Below are 24,608 nucleotides of genomic sequence, written 5' to 3'. Positions count from 1 at the left end.
ATTTATATAGTACCTTTAACATAATAAAACATCCCAAGGCGCTCTCCCAAAGCTTAGACATGGACTTGATATTTTTGCCCGGAATTGGAACTTTGTGAACCGAATTTGGGTTATTCAGTCTGAACATGTGCAAGACATTTACTTTCCTGGGCTGCATTAGTACCATTTAGTCAGCTGTACTGATGTATATTTTCTTTAACTTCTGGTATTTCTGCTCGGTAGCTTTTTGTCAAATAATTTTGCAGAACAAGAGGACACATTTCAAAAGTTCCTTTGAAGTAAAATTTACATTGAGTGTTTTCGTTTAAAAATAGAGATGCGATGTGTGTATCTGAGAGAGAGAGATGGAGAAAGAAAATAATATTCTGATCACACATAGTAAATTAAGCTTAGAGAGAGAGAGAGTCTAAGATCAAGGATAGAGAAAGAGAGAGCTAGGTGAGGGAGAGACAGAGATTTTTTCTTCATTTACTGTTCATTTTATTATCAGAATTTTAAAACAAGGTAATTATTTTATATGTACTTTGTTGACAGTTAGAAAAGGCCAATGCTAATCACTTACTCCTGTGAGACAGAGGTTCTAATTTCTAACATCTATGAATCAGAGGGAGGGAGATAAAGAGAAAGGCACAAATAGGCAGAAAGGCAGAGAGGTAGTTACTTTTCTCATTCTAATTAGATCCTTTTTAAAGAACAATTTGAAGTGTAAATTGATGTGTATTTTGCACATTGCTGTGTCCTATTTCATCACCACAGAGTCCAGTTCTGCAGGATGATGATTAGGGCCAGAATGGTGCCAAAGGTAGTGTGTAAATTAGGTTCTTTCCAGCAGGGAGCTAGTCACTTATTTGTGCCATCTATAGGAACAAGAATTGGAGAACAACGCCAGGACATGCACTGCACTGCCTGGGCAGGATTTAGTGGAGCCGGCGGGCCTGCCAGCGCTGGGCTGAAAAGGTGGTGGAAACCCCGCCTTGGCCATCTGGAGCCCTCCCCCCCTTCCCACTGGCTCTATTTAACGGTGCCAGGCCAATTAACAGTGTGGCACTGAGTAAAGAAGAAAAGCCTTTTTCTGTCAAGCAACCGTTTGGATTGCTGTGCTCATTGTTCAAAGAACTGTTTCATGCTTGCTGCAGCCAAAGAGTCGAATGTCTATCTTTTGAAGGACTATTTTTCGTCAAATCTGGATGAAGACTTCAAGTGACCTTTGATTATTTTCCACATTAGAAGACCTCGTCCATCAGGAGCGTAACCTACAAAAACTCACTTATTTTATTTATTCTTAAGAGACAGCTAAATTAAAAAAAACTCCACTTGTAAAACTGGTTAACTATTAGCTATTGAGTCTATGTATATGAATGAGGGAGTTATATTAAAATAAGACGTTATAAGGTCTTTAGACAGAAGTTTATCTTAACAATGTTTAAGATTTAGTTTTCTAATAAATAGTTTACCTTGTTGTTGTCTAAAGATACCTGGTTTGGTCTGTTTCATTCTGGGGTTACTAGAGTGTTTAATTTGGCTGTTTTCCGATTGGGTGTGAAAGCTAAATAATATGCTCTGAGTGATGGGACTGAATTGACAGTGCGTTGCTTCTGCCATGGTTGAAATATATTTAGTTGGGCGGCTCGTTCTGGGATCAGAATCAGATTAATTGTGGGCCTCGCGTTTGGAATCATATTAATTACTCGTCTCTGGGATAACATATAAATTGGGGTAAAAATAAGAAATGTTGGAAATTCTCAGTTCTGATGAAGGGTCACTGACCTGAAATGTTAACTGTGCTTTTCTCTCCACAGATGCTGCCAGACCTGCTGAGTATTTCCAGCATTTCTTGTTTTTATTTCAGATTTCCAGCAACTGCAGTATTTTGCTTTTATATAAATTGGGGTCTTGCGTCTGGCATCATATTATTTGCTCTCGCATCTGGGATCATATTAATTGGAAACTCTATTGTTGGGATCCAAATCTGACGCCAATTACAAAAAAAAGGGAACCGGGTTTCTTGGATAATAAGGTACAGTTGATACCGTTGTAATGGCATTAGTAGTTGCAGCAGAGTTTTTGGGAAAGGAGAATGTTTCCCCCAGTGACTTGATAACTTTAACTAAGAATAAACTAAACAAATTGGTGGCAATATTGGGGTTAGAATTGAATCAGGTGCCAAAAAAGCAGTGATAGTTGACCTAATAGCCCAACATCTGGAATTAGAAGAAGAAGACAAGGAGCAAGAAGGTAATAAGTCAGAGAGTAATGCACTGGAATTGGCTAAAATTCAGTTACAGTTGAGGCAACTGGAGCTTTAACAGAAAAAGAAATACCAATAAGAAAGCTTGAGGCTGAAAAAGAATTAAGAAAACTTGAACTTGAAAAAAATGAAGGCAGAAAGAGAGGGAATTTAGCTTAAAAGAGATGGAACTAAGACAAAGGGTAGTCTTGACTGCAAATTCGGGTCAGGAAGAAACTGAATTCAGCCCAAGACCCAGCGAAAAGCTGTTTAAATTTATTGCTAAGTTTGAGGAAAAGGACAAAGAACAAAGAACAATACAGCACAGGAACAGGCCATTCGGCCCTCCAAGCCTGCGCCGATCTTGATGCCTGCCTAAACTAAAACCTTCTGCACTTTCGGGGACCGTATCCCTCTATTCCCATCCTATTCATGTATTTGTCAAGATGCCTCTTAAACGTCATTATCGTACCTGCCTCCACCACCTCCCCCGGCAGCAAGTTCCAGGCACTCATCACCCTCTGTGTAACGAACTTGCCTCGCACATCCTCTCTAAACTTTGCCCCTCTCACCTTAAACCTATGTCCCTTAGTAACTGACTCTTCCACCCTGGGAAAAAGCTTCTGACTATCCACTCTGTCCATGCCACTCATAACTTTGTAAACCTCTATCATGTCACCCCTCCACCTCAGTCGTTCCAGTGAAAACAATCCGAGTTTATCCAACCTCTCCTCATAGCTAATGCCCTCCAGACCAGGCGACATCTTGGTAAACCTCTTCTGTACCCTCTCCAAAGCCTCCACGTCCTTCTGGTAGTGTGGCGACCAGAATTGCACGCAATATTCTAAGTGTGGCCTAACTAAAGTTCTGTACAGCTGCAGCATGACTTGCCAATTTTTATACTCTATGCCCCAATTTTTATACTCTATGCAGAATTTTTCACATCTTTTGAAAAAATAGCCAAACAGACGAAATGGCTGAAGGAAAGTTGGACACTGTTTGTACAAATCAGGTTGGTAGGCAGAGCTCATGATTTTTATGCCATGCTCCCTGAAGAGGCTTCTGCAGATTATGAGATGGCAAAAAAGGCTATTCTCGCTGCGTATGAGTTAGTCCCTGAAGCTTGCCGTCAGAAGTTTCGGAACTTACAGAGATTGGCTGGGCAGACGTATGTAGAATTTGGGAGGGTGAAGCAAATTAATTTTGAGGTTGGATATGGGTATTACAGATAGAAACCACATTTGAGAACTTTTGAGAGTTGATTCTTTTGGAAGAGTTTAAAACTCCCATTCCTTCAGTAGTGAGACCTCATGTAGATAACCTGAAAGTTTTGAAAGCTAGGCAAGCAGCAGAAATTGCTGATGATTTTGAGCTTGTGAATATGCCGTTTGTCCATCACCCCCATAAACCCGAGAAGGATAGAAAGTGGGAGAGTGAAAGGAAGGCAAGTAGCTGGGGACAAGAAGGAACAGCTGGGAATGCCCCAGGATCACCCACACAGGACAGAAAGGAAGGTGCTGAGGGTAGAAGTGAGGTTTCCAAGCCGAAGTGTTATCATTGCCACAAAACAGGTCATCTTTGTCCAGAATGCTGGAAATTGCAAGGTAAACCCATGGGGCTTGTTGGGGTATGCAAAGCTAATGTAGAAGAAAAGACCCTGACTGAGAGCATAGCAGACCAGGCTATAGCTTTAATGACAGCTGTAAAACCAGATACAAAAACTAAAGTGATTGTAGAGGTTAAGAATAAGATACCCGAAAGTTATAATTAATTTTTGCCAAAGGGGAAAGTAACTCCATATCCTGTAAGTGAGGCAGGAAAACTTATCATTATACTCAGGGATGCAGGAGCAACCCAAACTTTCTTGTTGGGGAAAGATATAACGTTTCCACCAGAGAGCGCATTGAACACTTAAATTTTAGTTAATGGAGATGGCGGGGAGTATATACCTGTTCTTCTTTTGGGCCTCCTTATCTCGAGAGACAATGGATACGCGCCTGGAGGTGGTCAGTGGTTTGTGAAGCAGCGCCTGGAGTGGCTATAAAGGCCAATTCTGGAGTGACAGGCTCTTCCACAGGTGCTGCAGAGAAATTTGTTTGTTGGGGCTGTTGCACAGTTGGCTCTCCCCTTGCGCCTCTGTCTTTTTTCCTGCCAACTACTAAGTCTCTTCGACTCGCCACAATTTAGCCCTGTCTTTATGGCTGCCCGCCATGACATTGATCACAAGTTATATACCTGTACCTTTATATAAAGAGAGTGACTTATTATCTGGGATAGTAACTGTAGGAGTTGCCCACAGTTTTCCAGTGGAGGGAATTGACCTACTCCTAGGAAGTGATTTGACTGGATCAAAAGTATCAGTTTCTCCTATATTACAGAGGAACCAAGTGAAGTTAGGGAAACAGAGCAATTACAGGAACAAGTTCCAGGAATATTTCCTGCGCGTGTAGTAACCTGAGCAATGGCTGAACAGGATCCATTGGCGGAGATAAAAGTGGCACCATAAACAGATAGCCAAGTATCTGAAATCTTATTTTGGGATTTAGATAATCCAAATGAGATGTTTATCAGACCTTCTATCATTGCAGCACAGCAAGCTGATCCAGAGTTATACTGAATAGCACACACGGCTCTGACAGAAGCTGAGGTGAAAGGAGTTCCGAAACACCATTATATGGCAAATGGGGTTTTGAGGAGGAAATGGCTCATAGGCCTGTGGATGAAGACTGGACAGTTGTTGAACAGATAATGGTACTACCTAAATATCACCTGGGATTATTAAGATTAGCACATGACATTCCTTTTGCAGGACACAGGGGAATTTGGAAGACATAATCACGCATAAGCCAACATTATCTCTGGCCAGGTCTTACAAAGGATATGAGACAATTTTGTGGGACATGCCATACATGTCAAATGGTGGGGAAACTGCAACCTACCACAATCCCGGCACCACTAGTTCCCATACCAGTGATTGAGGAAATATTTAGCAGAGTATTGGTTGACTGTGTAGGACTCTTGCCAAAAACAAAAGTGGAACATCAATACATACTTACTATCATGGATATGGCTACTCAATTTCCAGAGGCTATTCCTTTGAGGACAATTACTGCTAAAATAGTCGTAGAAAAGTTAACCCAATTCTTTACGAGATATGGGTTACCACTTGAAGTTCAATCGGATCAAGATTCTAATTTCATGTCTAAGATATTTGAAGAAGTAATTGGCAATTTGGGGATTAGACAGTTTAAATCTTCAGCATATCACCCACAGTCACAGGGAGCTTTAGGGAGATACCACCAAACTCTCAATACAATGATTAGAACATACTGTCACGAATATCCACATGACTGGGATAAAGGACGAGACTTTCTTTTATTTGCCACCAGAGACTCATTGAACAGAGTCTACAGACTTCAGACTTTTTAATTGGTTTACGGACATGAGGTAAGAGGTCCTCTAAAACTCATAAAAGACAGATTCTTAGAACAAAAGAAGGAATCTTCGATACCAGACTGTGTATCTGTGTTCCGGGAAAGTTTGTGGTGTAGCTCAGGAACACCTTAAAGCATCCCAAGCCAATATGAAAAAATGGGCAGACAAGAATGCAAAAGCCCGTGATTTTCAACCAGGGGAAGAAGTATTGGTGTTGTCACCGTTACAGGGAGAACCATTAAAAGCACGGTTCAGTGGCCCATATAGAGTGATCAAAAGAGTTGGTAAGGTAGATTACTTGATTGTCACCCCCAATCGCTGGAAGAAGAACCGGTTGTCACATCAATATGTTAAAACAATATTATCACAGGGAGGAGGATAAGCCAGTATAGGTATGCCAGGTAATCAGGACTGTTGAGAAGGAAAAGGATAGTGAGGATGAGGCAGAAGGAGGCTGAGAAAATTCTCAGATTGAATCTCCAACTATCAAATTAGCGAATACAGAATGGCTAGAAAAATTGGACAACATGCTTTTACACTTAGAGGCAAAACAACGTGAAGACCTAACCAGGCTTTTTACAACATTTAAGAGAGTTTGTAGGGATAAGCCGGGATGTACAACTCTAGCCACACATGATGTTGATATGGGGGGAAACCATTCCTTTAAAACAGCATCCTTATCGCTTGAGTCTGGACAAACAGGGCGGCACAGTGGCGCAGTGGTTAGCACCGCAGCCTCACAGCTCCAGCGACCCGGGTTCAATTCTGGGTACTGCCTGTGTGGAGTTTGCAAGTTCTCCCTGTGTCTGCGTGGGTTTCCTTCGGGTGCTCCGGTTTCCTCCCACATGCCAAAAGACTTGCAGGTTGATAGGTAAATTGGCCATTATAAATTACCCCTAGTATAGGTAGGTGGTAGGGAAATATTGGGACAGGTGGGGATGTGGTAGGAATATGGAATTAGTGTAGGATTAGTATAAATGGGTGGTTGATGGTCGGCACAGACTCGGTGGGCCGAAGGGCCTGTTTCAGTGCTGTATCTCTAAACTAAACCAAACTAAACTAAACAGGCCCAAGTGAAAGCAGAAATCCAGTACATGCTGGTAAACAATTTGATCGAACCTAGTCAAAGTAGCTGGAGCTCACCAATAGTTCTAGTACCTAAACCTGACGGGTCAACCTGATTTTGTATAGACTATAGAAAAGTCAATGTGGTAACGAAGGCAGTCTCCTACCCAATTCCGCGTTTAGAAGACTGTATCGACAGAATGGGCAGTGCTAGGTTTCTTGTTCGACTTGTTGAAGGGATACTGATAAGTTCCTTTGACTCCTCGAGGAAAAGAGATATCAGCTTTTGTAACACCTGAAGGTCTTTATCAGTGCCGGGTGATGCCATTTTGGGCTAAAAAATGCCCCAGCCACTTTTCAAAGATTAATGAATCAGGTGGTAGCCAGTGATCCCAAGTGTGTAATGTATCTCAATGATGTACTAATATACAGTAACACTTGGCAAGAACACTTAAACCAGCTAAAAATTCTGTTTGAAAAGTTACAAGCCATGGACTTAGTGATAAATCTGGCAAAAAGCGAATTCGGAAAAGCAAGAGTAACATACCTCGGACACATAGTGGAGCAAGGACAGGTATTGCCAAAAACAGCAAAGGTACAAGCCTTAGCAGAGTTCCCTATCCCTAAATCTAAATGGGAAATAATGAGATTTTTAGGGATGTGCGGTTTTTACAGGAAATTTGTACGGAATTTTAGTACTGTGGCTGCTCCATTAACCGATTTGCTACAAAAAAAGAAAAACATAGTGGTATGGTCAGATGTATGCCAGGCCGCTTTTGAAAAGCTAAAAGCAATCTTAACTAATGAAACAGTGTTGGCTGCTCCAAATTTCGCTAAACCTTTTAAAATAGCGATCAATGCTAACGACCTGGGGGTTGGTGCAGTCCTATTGCAGGATGACAAATCGGGCATAGAGAAGCCAGGAGGGTACTTTTCAAGAAACCTAAATTGCCATCAAAAAAGTATTCCACTGTAGAAAAGGAAACATTAGGACTTTTGCTGGCTCTCAAACATTTTGAAGTATATGTCCGCCAGGACTATAAAGAAACACTAACCATAACCCATAAACATTTGTGGAAAAGTTTAAAAACTGAAATGCTAGAATCTTTAGATGGAGTTTGATGTTACAGCCTTACCATCTAAAAATTATACATATTTCAGGGAAAAATAATGTTATCGCTGAAATTTTGTCACAAATTTAACTATGTTAACTTATATGGATGGCAATGGTACAAAGAAAATGCAGTAAGTTATTAGTAGAGTGAATGGTGTGTGAATACGAAAAATGTTAGTGTTTTTCCAATTTTTATTTTTTGGCATTGCAATGAAACGCATTTGGGAGTGGCGTTTCATTTCACCAAGGGCAGAGGTGTCATGGACCTGTAATTATTTTTCTCCTCGGATTAAAAATAGCGTGCGTGCCTTTAGGACTCTGTTAAAAACAGTGCACCTTTAAGGGAGAGAGGATTCTGGAGACATGGTGTGCCAGAGCTGCATTTTTGTTGCCCTGGGCGATGGCAGGAGAGATAGAGGTCACATGGTAATGTTTCCACTTTGGCTGTGTGTACCTGGCAAAAACTGGCTGAACCCGGTTAGTTCTGTGAGACCTTCCAGCAAGGGAACTGAAGAAAAGGAGCTGTTTTATTCTCTCTCAGAAAAATTCTACAATGAGCTACAAGCTGAGTTCATTCCCTGAGTAAAGAAGAAAAGCCTTTTTTTGGTCAAGCAACCGTTTGGATTGCTGTGCTCATCGTTCAAAGAACTGTTTCATGCTTGTCGCAACCGAAGAGTCGAATGCCTATCTTCTGAAGGACTATTTTTCATCAAATCCAGATGAAGACTTCAAGTGACCTTTGATTATTTTCCACATAAGAAGACCTCATCCATCAGGAATGTAACCTGCAAAAACTCACTTATTTTATTTATTCTTAAGCGACAACTATTTAAAAAAAACTCCACTTGTAAAACTGGTTAACTGTTAGTTTTCGAGTGTATGTGTATGAATGGGGGAGTTAGATTAAAATAAGAAGTTATATGGTCTTTGGATATAGGTTTATCTTAATAGGGTTTAAGATTTAGTTTTTTAATAGTTAATTTGTTGTTGTCTAAAGGAGTATAGTAAATAAAGCAGATGAGTTGAGATCATTGTTAGACACATGGCAATATGATATCGTTGCTATAACAGAAACTTGGCTTAAGGAGGGGCAAAAATGGCAGCTCAACATCCCTGGATTTAGAGTATTCAGGTGTGATAGAGAGGGAGATAAAAAAGGCGGGGTGTAGCATTATTAGTCAAGAAATCAATAACAGCTTTGAGGAGGGATGATATGCTAAATGAATCATCAAACGAGGCCATGTGGGTGGAGTTCAGAAATAAAAAGGGGGCAGCCACATTACTTCGAGTGTACTATAGACCCCCAAATAGTGAGAGGGAGATAGAAGAACAAATATGTAGGCAAATTTCTGAGTGCAATAACTTTAGGGCAGTGATGGTTGGAGATTTCAACTTCCCAAATATTGACTGGGATACAAACTATGTGAAGGACACAGAGGGGACAGAATTCTTGAATTGCATTCAAGAGAACTTTTTTTAGCCAGTACGTAAGAAGTTCAATTCTAGATTTAGTTTTCGGTAATGAAGCTGGGCAAGTGGATGAAGTAACGGTGGGTGACCATTTTGGAGATAGTGACCATAATACAGTTAGTTTTAGCATAATCATGGAAAAGGACAAAGATAAAATAGGAGCAAAGGTTCTAAATTGGGAGAAGGCAAATTTTACGAAGCTGAGAGGTGACCTGGCGAAGGTGGACTGGATACAGCTACTTGAAGGAAAATCAGTGGCTAACCAGTGGGAGGCATTCAAAAGCGAGATTCTATGGGCACAGTGTAGACATGTCCCCACAAGGATAAAGGATGGTACTGCCAAATCTAGAGCTCCCTGGTTATCTAGAACCTTACAGGGTAAGTTAAAGCAAAAAAAGAAAGCTTCTGATGACACAAATATCTTAATACTTTAATAAGCCTAGAGGAGTATAGAAAGTGCAGGGGTGAAGTAAAAAAGGAAATTAGAAAAGCAAAGAGAGGACATGAAAAATTATTGGCAGGTAAAATAAAGGAAAACCCGAAGATGTTTTATCAGTACATTAAGAGTAAGAGGATAACTAAGGAAAGCGTTGGGCCTATGAGAGATATACAGGGGAACATATGCATGGATGCAGATGATGTGGGGAGGGTTCTTAATGAGTTTTTTTGTCTCTGTCTTCACAAAGGAGAGGGTTGATGCAGACATTGTAGTTAAAGAAGAGGAGTGTGAAATATTAGATAAGATATGCATAATGAGAGAGGAAGTGCTTGAACATCTGACATCCCTGAAAGTGGATAAATTGCCAGGACCGGATGTTTTGCATCCCAGACTGTTAAAGGAAGACAGGGAGGAAATAGCGGATGCTCTGAGGATCATTTTCAAATTCTCACTAGTTACAGGTGAGGTACCAGTTTATTGGAGGTCTGCGAACGTTGTACCATTGTTTAAAAAGGGTGCGAGAGATAAGCCAGGTAATTATAGGCCAGTCAGTCTGACCTCAGTGGTGGGTAAATTGTTAGAATCTATGCTGAGGGACAGGATAAACTGTCACTTATGAAGGCACGGATTAATCAGGGATGGTCAGCATGGATTTGTTAAGGGAAAGTCATGTCTTACTAACTTGATTGAGTTTTTTGAGGAAATGACAAGGAGGATTGATGAGGGTAGTGCAGTGGATGTGGTTTACATGGACTTTAGCAAGGCATTTGACAAGGTCCCACATGACCAGTAAAATGAAAGCCCATGCGATACAGGGGAACACACTGCCTGAAGGTGTGGTAGAGGTAGGAATCCTCACAACATTTAAGAAGTATTTAGATGAGCACTTGAAATGCCATAGCATACAAGGCTACGGGCCAAGTGCTGGACAATGGGATTAGAATAGATAGGCTTGATGGCCCGTGCAGATACGGTGAGCCGAAGGGCCTGTTTCTGTGCTGTATAACTCTATGACTCTGTGACTCTTTCCCCAGTACTGGTGCCAGTACCTCCTGAATTGAAACTTCTTCTTCCTACACCACTCTTTGAGCCATGGGTTTAATTCTCTAATCTGCCCGATGCTATCAGGAATCCCAAAGTTTTGTAGAGACATATGAACAGTAAAAGGGTGGTAAAAGGAGGAGTGGGGCCGATTAGAGACCAACAAGGGGATTTGCACATGAAGGCAGAGGTATTAAGTGAATACTTTGCATTGGCCTTTACCAAGGAAGAAGATGCAACCCAGGCAATGGTGAAAGAAGAGGTAATCAAGACAGTTGAAGGGTTTAAAATTGATAAGGAGGAGGTGTTCGTTAGGCTGTCTGTACTTAAAGTGGATAAGGCACCAGGACCGGATGAGATGCATCCAAGGATACTGAGGGAAGTGAGTGTGGAAATTGTGGAGGTACTGGCCATAATTTTTCAGTCTTCCTTAGATTCAAATGTGGTGCCAGAGGACTGGAGAATTGTAAACGTTATACCCTTGTTCAAAAAAGGGTGTGAAGATAAGCTCAGCAACTACAGGCCACTCAGTTTAACTTCAGTGGTGGGGAAACATCTAGAAAGATTAATTCAGGACAAAATTAATTGTCACATGGAAAAATGCGGGTTAATTAAAGAAAGCCAACATGGATTTCTTAAGGGAAAATCATGTTAAACTAACTTGCTAGAGTTATTTGAAGAGGTAACAGAGAGGGTTGATGAGAGCAATGCAGTTGATGTGGTGTACATGGACTTTCAAAAGGCATTTGATACAGTGTCACACACAGATTTGTGAGCAAAGTTATAGCTCATGGAATAAATGGGACAGTAGCAACATGGATACAGAATTGTCTGAGTGACAGGAAACAAAGAGTAGTAGTTAATGGATGTTTTTTGGGCTGGAGGAATTTTTGTAGTGGAGTTTCCCAGGGGTCAGTGTTGGGACCCTTGCTTGTCCTGATATATATTAATGACCTAGACCTTGGTGTATAGGGCACAATTTCAAAGTTTGCGGATGATACGAAACCTGGAAGCATTGTGAATTGTGACAAAGATAGTGTAGAATTTCAAAAGGACATAGACAAGTTGGTGGAATGGGCAGACAGGCGGCAGATGAAGTTCAATGCAGAGAAATATGAAGTGATACATTTTGGTAGGAAGAACATAGAGAGACTATATAAAATAAAGGGTACAATTCTAAAGGGGGTGCAGGAGCAGAGGGACCTAGGTGTATCCGTGCATAAATGTTTGAAGGTGTCTGGACAGGTTGACAGTGCGCTTAATAGAGCATAAAGTATCCTGGGCTTTATTAAGAGGGGCATAGAGTGCAGGAGTGAGGAGGTTATCCTGAACTTTTATAAGACACTAGTTCGGGCTCAGCTGGGGTATTGCATCCAGTTCTGGGCACCACATTTTAGGAAGGATGTGAAGGTATTAGAGAGGGTGCAGAAAAGATTCACGAGAATGATTCCAGAGGTGAGGAACTTCAGTTATGAAGATAAATTGGAGAAGTTGGGACTGTTTTCCTTGGAGAAGAGAAGGCTGAGAGGTGATTTGATAGAGGTATTCAAAATCATGAGGGGTCTGGACAGAGTAGATAGGGAGAAACTGTTCCCACACGTAAAAGGTTCGAGAATGAGAGGGCACAGATTTAAACTAATTGGTAAAAGAAGCAAAAGTGACATGAGGAAAAACTTTTTCACGCAGCGACTGGTTAAGGTCTGGAATGCGCTGTCTGAGAGTGTGGTGGAGGCAGGTTCAACTGAAGCATTCAAAAGGCAATTAGACTGTTAATTGAAAAGGAGGAATGTGCAGGAATACGGGGAGAAGGTGGGGGAGTGGCACTAAGTGAATTCGGAGGGCTGGTGAAAGCAGCATGGGCTGAATGGCCTCCTTCTGCGCAGTAACTATTCTATGATTCTTTGATGCTATGCTGATTGGCATGTGGATCAGGCAACAACTTTCTGATTTTTAATTTGGATCCTAACTCTTCAAGCTCTCTGAGCAGAACATCATTCTGAGCTTACCTTTGTCATTAGTTCCTATGAAGCCCACAGGAACTGGATCCTCCCCCATCCACTCCGAATTCATCTCCAGCCTTGAGGAGATGTCTGTAACCCTGGCACCAGGCAGGCAACACAGCCTTCAGAGGTCCTGGTCGCGGCTGCAGAGAGCATTATCTATCCCCCTGACCATACTGTCCCTGTCATAGAATAGAATCATAGAAGGTTTACGGCACAGAAAGAGGCCACTTGGCCCATCGTGTCTGTGCCTGCTGAAAAACGTTCTACCCATTTTTATCCCACCTTCTAGCATTTGGTGCATAGCCCTGCAGATTACGGCACTTGAGGCGCATATCCAGATTTCTTTTGAATGAGTTGAGGGTTTCTGCCTCAACTACCCTTTCAGGCAGTGAGTCCCAGACCCCCACCACTCTCTGGGTGAAAAAGCTTTCCTCATTCCCCCTCTAATTTTTCTACCAACCATTTTAAATCCATGCCCCCTAGTCACGGACCTCTCTGCTAGGGTAAATAGGCCCTTCACCTCCACTCTATCCAGGCCCCTCACAATTTTGTACATCTCAATCAAATCTCCCCTCAGCCTCCTCTGTTCCAAGGAGAACAACCCCAGCCTATCCAATCTTTCCTCATAGCTGCAATTTTCCTGTCCTGGCAACATCCTCGTAAATCTCCTCTGTACCCTCTCTCGTGCAGTTACATCCTTTCTGTAGTGAGGTTGTGGCCTAATTAATGATTTATAAAGTTCCAGCATTATTTCCCTGCTCTTATATTCCATACCTCGGCTAATAAAGGAAAGGATTCCATATGCCTTCTTAACCACCTTATCGATCTGTTCTGCTACTTTCAGGGATCGGTTGACATTTACTCCAAGGTCCCTCACTTCCTCTACACCTCTCAGTATTTTCCCATTAATCTTGTATTCCTCTGCTCTGTTTGACCTCCCCAAATGCCTCATCTCACACTTCTCTGGGTTGAATTCCATTTGCCACTTTTCTGCCCATCTGACCAGACCATCAATATCTTCTTGCAGCCGACAGCTATTCTCCTCGCTCTCTACCACACAGCCAATCTATGTGTCGTCTGCAAACTTCTTGATCATGCCCCCCTCATTTACTTCCAAATCATTAACATATACCACGAAAAGCAGGGGACCCAGTACTGAGCCCTGCGGAATGTCACTGGAACAGCCCTCCAGTCGCAAAAACACCCGTCAACAATTACCCTTTGTTTCCTGCCACTTAGCCAATTTTGTATCAACCTTGCTGCATTTCCCTGGATCCCATGGGATTTTATTTTTTTAACCAGTCTGTCATGTGGGACCTTGTCAAAAGCCTTGCTAAAATCCATGTAGACCACCTCAACTGCACTACCTTCATCTATCTTCCTTGTTACTTCTTCAAAAAATTTGATCAAGTTGGTCAGACAAGATCTTCCCTTAACAAATCCATGCTGACTATCCTTGATTAATCTGTGCCTTTCTAAGTGACAGTTTATCCTGCCTCTCAGAATATATTCCAATAATTTTCCCACTACTGAGGTTAGACTGACTTGCCTGTAATTATTCAGTCTATCCCTCGCTCACTTTTTAAACAGAGGTACAATGTTAGCAGTCCTCTAATCCTCCGGCACCACACCTGTATCCAGTGAGGACTGGAAAATGATGGTCAGACCTTTTGCTATTTCCTCTCTTGCTTCTTTTAACAGCCTGGGATACATTGCACCCAGCCCTGGTGATTTATCAACTTTCAAGGATGCTAATCCCATTAATACTTCCTCTCTTCCTTAACTGCAATATCTGCATCGTCCCCTTCTTTTGTGAAGACAGACGCAAAGTATTCATCTTACGCCCCTACACATAGGTTACTTTTTTCCTTCGTTATCCTCTTACTCTTAATGTATTGATAAAACATCCTTGGGTTCACCTTGATTTTACTTGCCAATATTTTTTCATGTTCCCTATTAGCTTTCCTAATTTCCTTTTTGATTTCACCCCTCCACTTGCTATATTCCTCTCAGCTTTCTGTAGTATTGAGTTGTCAGTGTCGGGCATAAGCTTTCCTTTTCTGCCTTATCTTAGCCTGTAGGCTTCTTGACATCCATGGGGCTCTAAATTTGGCCATCCCACCCTTTTTCTTTGTGAGAACTTGTTTACTCTGAACCCCTTGAATCTCCCCTTTGAATGCCTCCCACTGCTCTGGTACTGATTTACCTTTCAGTAGCTGTTTCCAGTCCACTTTTGCTAAATCACTCCTCAGCTTAGTAAAACTGGCCTTGCACCAGTTGAGAACTTGAACTCCTCTTCTATCCTTGCCCTTTTTCATAATGATGTTAAAACCAACTGAATTATTATCACTACCACCAAAATGCTCACCCATTGCCACACCTTCCACCTGCCCATCTTCATTTCCTAAAACTAAGTCTAAAACTGTGCCCTCTTATGTTGGACTTGCTACATATTGGCCAAAAAGGTTCTCCTGAATGCACCTCAAGAATTCTGCTCCCTCAATTCCTTTCACACTAAAACGATCCCAGTTAATATTAGGGTAGTTAAAATCCCCTACTATTACTACCCTATTGTTCTTGCACCATGCAGATTTGCCTACATATCTGCTCTTCTATCTCCCTCTGCCTGTTTGGGAGTTGATAGTACACTCCCTGCAGTAATGGCCCCTTTTTTGTTACTAGCTCAATCCATATAACCCCATTTGATGAACCTTCCAATATATCATCCCTTCTCTCAGTTGCAATAGTTCCTTTGACCAAAATTGCCACACCCACTCCTTTCTTATCCCCCTCCCTATTGCATCTGAAAACCGTGGCCGGAATTTTATCGTTGGTGGAAGCGAACTGTCCACCGACCGAATAGCCGGTGGCGATCCCGCCTCCGCCTAGCCTGGGGATCCAGACTGCATTTTGCGATTCCCAGGCCCTTAAGTGGTCTGAGGCGGGACTTCCAGCTCATTGAGGCAGGAAGTCCTGCCTAATGGAGCTTCCGGCCAATCAGTAGGCCGACAACTCTCTGAACCAACAGTGCCACTGGGAGCGGTTGCCACTGCTGGGACTGCAACCCAGCTGAGGATAGAAGATGTTGGGGAGCCCCAGAGAACAGGTAAGTTTTTGGGCCCTCGTCGTGGGAATCGGTTGGACCCCGGCGAGGCGAGTGTGGTCAACTGGGGAGACGGGGGGTGTGTTGGGTGTTGAGGGTGGATGAGGTATAGGGAACAGCCGTCCACTGGGCACAGAGTGCCTGATCAGGAGGGTCTCCCCCCACCCAGGCCATCAGAAAGCTGCCTACTTTTAACAGGTGGCTTTTCTCGGGCCTGGGCCGCCCGCCAGCCAAGGGTAAAATCCACATGGCGTCGGGCTGAGGCCCTTAAGTGGCCATTAACTGGCCACTTAAGGGCCTTGATTGGCCTAAGGTGGGCAGTCTGTTTTTCACCGCCACCCCCCGCAAAAAATGGTGGTGGAGGTGGGAGCGGGTTGGGATGGACCCTCTGAGCCTCCCGCTCCACTTTATGCCCACCCATCCCTGCCACAATCCTGCTCTTTGTGGGGGGGGGGGCGTAAAATTCCAGTCCCTGTAACCAGGAATATTGAGCTGCCATTCCTGTCTCTCCTCAAGGCATGTTTCTGTAATAGCTATGATATCATACTGTCACTACCACATTCTTTTTCACTCTCCCTACTTGAATGGCTTCCTGCACTATGGTTCAATGATCAGCTTGCCCAACCACCCTGCAGTTCTTTTTCTCATCCACACGGGTAGCAAGTACCTCGTACCTGTCGGTCGAAGTCAAGGGCCGAGTTTCCTCCATCACTGTATCCTGAGTCCCATACCTGCCTGACTCGCAATCACACCTTCCAGTCCCTGATCAATGGCCAATGCTAAACTTCTACTTTGTCTAAGGGGTGTGACAGCCTCCTGATGTCCAGGCAACTCTTCCCCTCACTGAAGACCCACAATGTCTGCACATCAAACTCCAGTTCAACAACTCTGAACCAAAGTTGATCGAGCTGCAGACATTTTCTGCAGATATGGTTGTTTGGGATCGCAATGCTCTCCGTAAACTCCCACATGCTGCAGTTATGGCACACCACCTACCTTGCAATATCTATCTAACCTTACTTATTAATTTATTTGATTAGTTAATTAGCTACTAATTTAGTAAAATAATAGCAAGTTCTTTGTGATGTTCAATAGTTTGATTGATCTGGGTTTGATTGCATTAATCTGTTTACTTATCAGTGCTCACTGTGCTTGATTGCTTGAGTCTATGGGGTGGAGCTTAAGAGTTTTATGAAACTGAAACTAAAAAGTGAGGCTGGAAAGTTTTAGTAAACACAAGAGTGTTCTGCAGGACATTGTACTGAAATCTTGTAAGTGCTGATATATTTTAAAGTACAGTAAATAAACCTGTTGTTGAGTTAGGAGGAGTGTCATATCTGCATTGCTCTGAGATAAATCAGATATATAAAATATCCGGCAAACTGGTGAAAACATAACATTACTATTTCCTAGTTTAGAGTCAAAAGAATAACACTCACCATACTGGAAGTATCCTTGCCCCTCTGCACCGAATTCCTGACTTCAACACCCCATTTAGAAAGCACTCCTCTTACAACACTCTGTGTTCTTTCCTTTGACAGGATGGACAAGTCATACTGTTCGCTCTCCTTAATTGATCAAGGAGCCCGGAGGCAAGATTCTATTGCTGTGTCTCTGGAAAAGAGCCTCGGCAAAGCCAGCCCATTAGGAAATCGGGTTCCCGACCTTAATATGGCCCTGCTGTACTGGCAGGGATAAGTGGACAAAATTCTGTGCAATGGTTCAGCTGCCTGGACAGCTTGGGAGATCTTCAGTGCAGCCCAAGCAAGTGTTAATGTTCATAACTGTTTGCTGCACACTCCACAGTCTTGCTATTGTTACTACTGAGGTGGGAGGAATGTCCCACTTCTCCACAGGTCACAACATATATTTTAAAAATGTTTACCCAGTTACCGATTCGCTCAATCATGTACTCTACTCTTTATCCAAGAATAAAATAGACCTACCAAGTTTCTTTAATAAACAACAAAATTATCAGTTTATTATCAAACAATCCAGTAATGAAGCAAAGCATTAACACATAGATTGAAATATGAAAGTCCCCTTTTTAAATTCCCCACACACATGCTCTGAAAAAAATACAGAAATTCTCCCTGCAGAGGTCTGTTGCAAAAAAATACTTTTGCCAAATACTTGCTTATTCTTGAAGAAAAAAGAGAGGGTATGGAAGTCAGTTGTCCCTTTTCGTTTGGTGCCCGGGTGTACGGAAACGAGTCACTGGGATCTTTACTAAAGCAGTTCTTTTCAGGCAGCATTGAGAATTAATCTGGCAGGTTTTTCCAGCTTCTCAGGAGAGATGCAGCACCAGGGATTTTAGCTGTCCCACACTGGATCTTTACAGGGTTTCTTCAAAGAGGTAGAAAAAGAGATGGGCTGGGTAGTTTCTTTTTCCTTGGCAGGCAAAACACCAACTGTCTTCAAAACAGTTCGCACCCCAACTGAACTGAAAACAATATCTTCCCCAAACAGAACGTCAACCTCCTGACCTTCATAAATCTTGACATGTGGCTTCTCTGTAAATATCGTCTCCAGGTCACCAAGATTTCTGTTGTTTATTGAGCTTAAAGCACATGATTTCCAGCACAGGTTGTTTTCAAACAACATCTCAAGTATTCTTTTAGTGAACTTGCTAATAAAAAACACATCCATGGAATCTTTTCAGTTTTAAGACAAGTCCTCAAAAAAATTTAAAATGGAAGCACTTGCGTAACACTATTCAAACGGGATTTGCCTTGGAGCTGCCTGAAGGGTAAGAAATAGAACAAGTAGGTTGAAAAGGGGTTAAGGAACTGGAGAACACCGAGGAAGAACATGGCTTAGTAGTATTGTGAGTCTGCCAATACTCCATCCTTCCCAGTCCTAGCACAAGAATACAAGAAACATAAGAAATAGTAGCAGGAGTAGACTATAAGTCCCAACCAGCCTGCTCCACCATTCAGTACAATCATGGCTGATCTTAGGCTTCAACCCCACTTTCCTGCCCACTCGCTATATCCTTTGATTCCCTGAGAGACCAAAAATCTGTCTATCCTAGCCTTAAATGTATTCAACCATGGAGCATCTACAACCCTCTGGGGTAGAGAATTCCAAAGATTTACAACCCCTTGAGTGAAGTAATTTCTCCTCAACTCAGTCCTAAATGATCGGCCGCCTATCCTTAGACTGTGCCCCCGTGTTTCAGATTCCCTGACCAGTAGAAACAATCTCTCAGTGTCTACCCTATCCAGCCCCTTCAGAATCTTGTATGTTTCAATGAGATTGCTTCTCAATTTTTCTAAATTCCAGACTGTATAGGCCCAATTTACTCAGCCTCTCATCATAGAATAACCCCTTCAGCCCAGGGACCAGTTTAGTGAACCTTTGCTGTACCATCTCTAATGCAAGTACATTCTTTTTTTAAATATAGAGACCAAAACTGCACACAGTACTCCAGATGTGGTCTCACCAAAACCCTGTACAATTTTATTTTTTCTTTATTCCTGAACTCCAATCCCCTTGCAATAAAGCACTACCCTATCAGTTTCCTGAAACATGAAGTACAACTTCACAATTGTTCCTATTGCATCACTAAGATTATGATTTTTTCCCAAAAATATACTTTAGTCATTAAAATCCGTAAAAAACTGCATTACAAAACAATTCAAAACAGCATCAAGTTGACATTCCAAAAAGTGCAAAAGAAATAAGTTTTCTTCAATACAGGAGTGAGTTGCCTCACAACCCTTCCATTCCATTTTACATGCCATGTACATTTTACAGCAAACACATATTTGGTGTATACAGCCCGAGGGGTTTCCCATGGATCCAACCCCTCAGTTCACTTTGGTGAGAGGACCTTACATATAGTGCCCTTTCTCCACTGAGCCTTTGTAGCGGCTGTCCCAAGTTTTAGTGCGTCCCTCAGCACATAGTCCTGGACTTGGAATGTGCCAGTCTGCAACACTCGGTCATGGACAACACTTTGCGCTGGAAGACCAGTAGGTTTCGGGCAGACCAAAGAGCGTCTTTCACCGAATTGATGGTCTTCCAGCAGCAGTTGATGTTTATCTCGGTGTGCGTCCCTGGGAACAGCCCGTAGAGCACAGACTCCTGTGTTACAGAGCTGCTTGGGATGAACCTCGACAAAAACCACTGCATCTCTTTCCACACCTGCTTTGCAAAGACACATTCCAGAAGGAAGTGGGCAATCGTCTCTTCCCCACCATAGCCACCACTAAGATTATGATGACGAACAGCTGTTACAGAACAAAACATTTTACTTCGCTACTCCAAAAGACTCAGGGACGAATTTGACTGACCTCCCCAGCCCCCCGACGTCAGGGTGGCGGCAGGGGGCCGAGACAATGCCTCCAGGAGAGGCCTGCCACGGGCCTCGACGCTGGGAAAATCCAGCCCTATATTACCGATGCGGCGAGGCCTCGTGATGGCCCCCCCACCCTCCACCGCTCGGCGACAGAAGCAGGACTTAAATATTTAAATTGATGAATTAATGAGCTACCTGCTCCCGTTGGCCGTCCTGCTGCCATATTCCGGCTGTTTGCCGGGACTCCCATGCCTTTGGATCTCCGACTGGAGATCCAATGCGGAACACTGGTGGGAAAGGGGGAGGAGGTAAGTTTTCAGGGTAGGGGGTAGTGGAGCAGGGTGAAACCTTTGTGTTTGGTCTGGGGGGTGGTGGGAGTGGTAAGGTTCAAAGTTTATAAACTTTGGGGGGGAAGGTTGGGACCGCAAGATAATTTTTTTTGCGGGGGAGGGCAAGTAATAATTTGTTTTGTCATTGGGGAGGTGGAAGAGGGTATTGAAACTTTTATTAAGTTTTTCATTTTTAATTTACACTTCCTATACCTTTAAAAATTTAAATGAATTGGAAGGGCTTGAAGCCCTGTAAAAATGGCACCGCGCCTGTGCAATGGGGCCGGATGCTGTTGCTGGGGATGGAGCACCCGCCCCCTCCACATCGTCGGCGGGTGCGGGGGGGGGGGGGGGAGGGAAGGTGGGGGGGGAAGGGAGGCGGTTCGCCCCAGCCATGTAAATGAGCCGCCGCGCTAAATATCATGGCGGCTTCGCTCAGTAAATCTTGCGCATATGCTTCAAATGCAGCCCTCAATTCTTGATTTGACAAATATTTGCATGAATGTTAACTATCCACAAATCACCTTGTGCAAAGCCATAGCAGCTGTCTTCTGTGCTCACTTACCTATTCTAGTGCTCCTACAATGTGGTTCCCTAATGGCTACAGCTTGTGAGATGCATGGCTGTTGAACGATTACTGAGTGCATTGTGAGATGGCTGTGATGGGTGACATTGAGGAGCTGTGCCTGACGAGGTCGACTGCTCGGATTCATCTTGGGCCAGCTTAATCTGGCCCAGTCAGATGTTTGGCACCAATGGTTGAGAGGATGGCAGGGGTAGCAGCCAATGGGTGCTTCTCTCATGGAACCAATGCTATTCTCAGGAGGCTGACCCTCAGCACTCCCTCTGCTGTGCACAAGAACAGAGTACAGGTATGCTGGGAGGCTCTCAATGCCCGATTCATGCTCTGTAAGCCAGAGGCAAGATGGCAACTGTCTGAACTTCTATTGAAATGGTCACCAGATTCTCCATCACTGTGGGCCCCCCCCCTGCAATGCTCTTGGAGCTGATCACTCAATGTATGGTTAAATGCATGATTTTGATATCATGCCTAAAGACAGCACACAAGATGGAGCTGGACTCCTCCATGCTGTCCAACAATTGTGCATGCAAACCAGTGCATTTAGAAAGACCTTGTTTATCACCATCAGCCTTCTTCTGTATAGTAGGCCAATAATGTCTTCCTCTGAACCCTGTGTACCTAGATTAGGAAGTGAGCAATCTGTCCAGTGATGATGAGGAAGAGCGGATTGAAGACATAGCCACATAGAGGTCCCTGGAGCAAGATCCTGCCCTGTGCTTCTCTGCCCCAACCCTTGGATGTTGCTCCCTATGTCACTTACTTTCCTTACACCAGCTTAGAAACTTTCATCTGCAGGATTTAATTAGCTTTAGTGAGGATCTGACACTCAGTAATTCACAGAACATAGAGGAAGGTGAGTGAGTGAGTCATGGAACTAGTCATAGAGAGATACAGCACTGAAACAGGCCCTTCAGCCCAAAGAGTCCACATTGACAATCAACCACCCATTTATACTAATCCTACATTAATCCCATTTTTTTCCCTCTCACATCCCCACCTTCCCTCAATTCTCCTACCACCCACCTATCCTAGGGGCAATTTTTTACTATAGCCAATTTATCTATCAACCTGCAAGCCTTTGGCACATGGGAGGAAACCCACATGGTCATAGGGAGAACTTGCAAACTCCGCACAGACAGTACCCAGAACTGAACCCGGGTCGCTGGAGCTGTGAGGCTGCGGTGCTATCCGCTGCACCACTGTGCCGCTCCTTATGGGTCCTCACTTGAAAAGAAGAATGGTCGCAAACCAACACACTTATGTGCAGACATAGGTCCGTCTTTCAGGATGTGCAACAGGAAGTATGTGGCCTTCATTATAGTAACATCAGAGAAGCAGGAATCAAGCAAGCACGTATCAGTTGCATTGGTATATCCGGCAACCCCTACCACAGAAGTGGCCAGGGTCCATTTAATGATTCCCTCTACATGAAAGTGCAGATTGTTATCCTGGTGGCAGTAGAAGATAGATTCGACAACATTGTGCCTACCGGCTTTCAGATATGCACGATGATTTAGGATCAAAGAGGTGTGATGTGAAGTAATGTGATGTTCTAGAATTGGTTGTGGTTTGAAGGATTTGTAATTTGTTTGAAGGTGGAGGGGAAGGAGTTATCACAATGGTGACAAAAAGACTGTTAAATAGATGAGAATGCATTGTTGATAAATTTAGTCAAGTTTCTTCTTCAAATGAGATGTCTTCTGAATGCTGGATAAGATCATCAGACTGATCATACAGATTATCTGGTCATTATTGCTTTGCTGTTTGTGCTGTGCACAAATTGCCTGCTGCGTTTCCTACTTTACAACAGTGACTACACTTCAAAAGTACTTAATTGGCTGTCAAGTGCTGTGGGCCATCCTGAGGTCATGAAAGGTGCTACAGAAATGCAAGAATTTCTTTCTATTGAGTAGACGATTGGAATTCAGAATGTGCAATTCAGCTGTGTGGATCAACTGTGGTAGGGGGGGGTGGGGGGGTGGGGGTGCGGGGTTGTTGTAGAGGGAAGCTGGGGGAACAGCAGGCTACAATATAGTCCAGGTAGGATTTTAGGAAATGTGTCTTGCAAAGGGACATCCTTATGGATGCCCTAGAGGAGAAGGCACACAGGGTTAGCAGAGTAATAAAACAGACAATAAATTGCTGCAGGAAGAGGATGCAGAGTACAACATTTGGCTAACTTAAAGAGAATTCAGGGTTCAGAGTATATTCTAATGCATATTTTAATTTTCTAATCATGCCATTCTGAAACTATCAAGTGTAGTAAAAATGATGCCAAGCAACATCCTTTGCAAAGTCTTAAAACTATTTAAGTTTTGTATGAGATTGTGTAAAATTAAGGAACTATCATAAAGCAAGATATGTAACACTTATTTTCCCTTTTCTTGTCCTCAGCACAATCTCTTCTGGCATCAGTGCTATGGCTGCGGTCTTTGTGGAAGATTTTATAAAACCAATCTGGAAACCTTGGGAACAGCTTTCTAATGGGAAGAAGACTCTGGTCTCAAAGCTCCTAGGTTGTCTTTCGACTACTAAACCTTTCAGTTCTTTTTCCACATTGCGCTTTAATAATATTTCAAAGTGTGATAGTACAGGCCCAGATGTAGTTTTACATTATTTTATGGCAAAGCTTGAAGACGTAGTGAGAATCCTGAAAAGGATCTTATATGTAAACATAAAAAGGGAACACAGCAAATATTGGAAATATGAAACAAAACAATAAATGCTGAAAATATACAGCGGATCAGACAGCAGCAGCTGTAAAGAAAAAAAAAAGTTATGATGTTTTGGCTGAGTACTCACCAGAGCTGAAGAATGAAAGGTGAACAGACATTTTAATAAGATCATAAAATAAACAGAAAAAGAGGGTGAAAAGGTTGAAGAAAATCAACAGATATGGTGGGTTAAATGATCAGCAAAGTGCTTAACAAGAAATTATTAGATGATCCTAAGTGAGAAAATGAAGAGATATAAAAAGGACAAAAGATTATGTAAATAGTGGGAGATGGGGGTAAGAAAGGAAACAGGACAGGATTTCTAGGTCAAAGACTTTGCAGCACGCTAGTGTGAGACATTATTTTATCAAAAGCTTACGTAAAATTTGTCAGGCTGCAATTATAGCCTTCCCTCAGTGATGGGTATAATTACAACATGGTAATTTTATATAGGCAGTTTGCATTCTAAATTTGGACATAAGAATTTATAATGGATTTACAAAAATAATAACCGAATGTGAAACTTTAAGATGTGGATGTTTGTGCACTCTGGTCTATTTAACCTCTCTCCTCTAACCCTGCTTTATTTGACTTCCTATGTGCAACAGCATGTGCAATTGACCACTAATTAATATATTAAAAATCTTAAGCACATCCTATCATTTTCTTCCCATTATAAGACCTGACTGTGAAAGTCAATTATGTAGCACTGTTTCTAGAAGGCCCACCTGAGATTTTCATATGTCCTATGCGCCACCGGCCACTTCTCGTGTGACTTGCGA

At 42.8% G+C, this 24,608-nt stretch overlaps 1 protein-coding gene across 1 annotated transcript in view; it reads left to right on the top strand.

The window, feature by feature from the left end:
- Positions 1-24,608, top strand: part of LOC137384515 (sodium-coupled monocarboxylate transporter 1-like) — a 143,058-nt gene that overhangs the window by 67,254 nt on the left and 51,196 nt on the right. Inside the window, exon 11 of the mRNA XM_068058653.1 lies at positions 23,507-23,628. Coding sequence (XP_067914754.1) covers positions 23,507-23,628 — 122 coding nt within the window. The remainder of the gene's footprint in view (positions 1-23,506; positions 23,629-24,608) is intronic.

This window comes from Heterodontus francisci, chromosome 26 (assembly GCF_036365525.1).
Source record: "Heterodontus francisci isolate sHetFra1 chromosome 26, sHetFra1.hap1, whole genome shotgun sequence".
Lineage (NCBI taxonomy): Eukaryota > Metazoa > Chordata > Chondrichthyes > Heterodontiformes > Heterodontidae > Heterodontus > Heterodontus francisci.
This window is presented reverse-complemented; position numbering and strand designations above follow the sequence as displayed.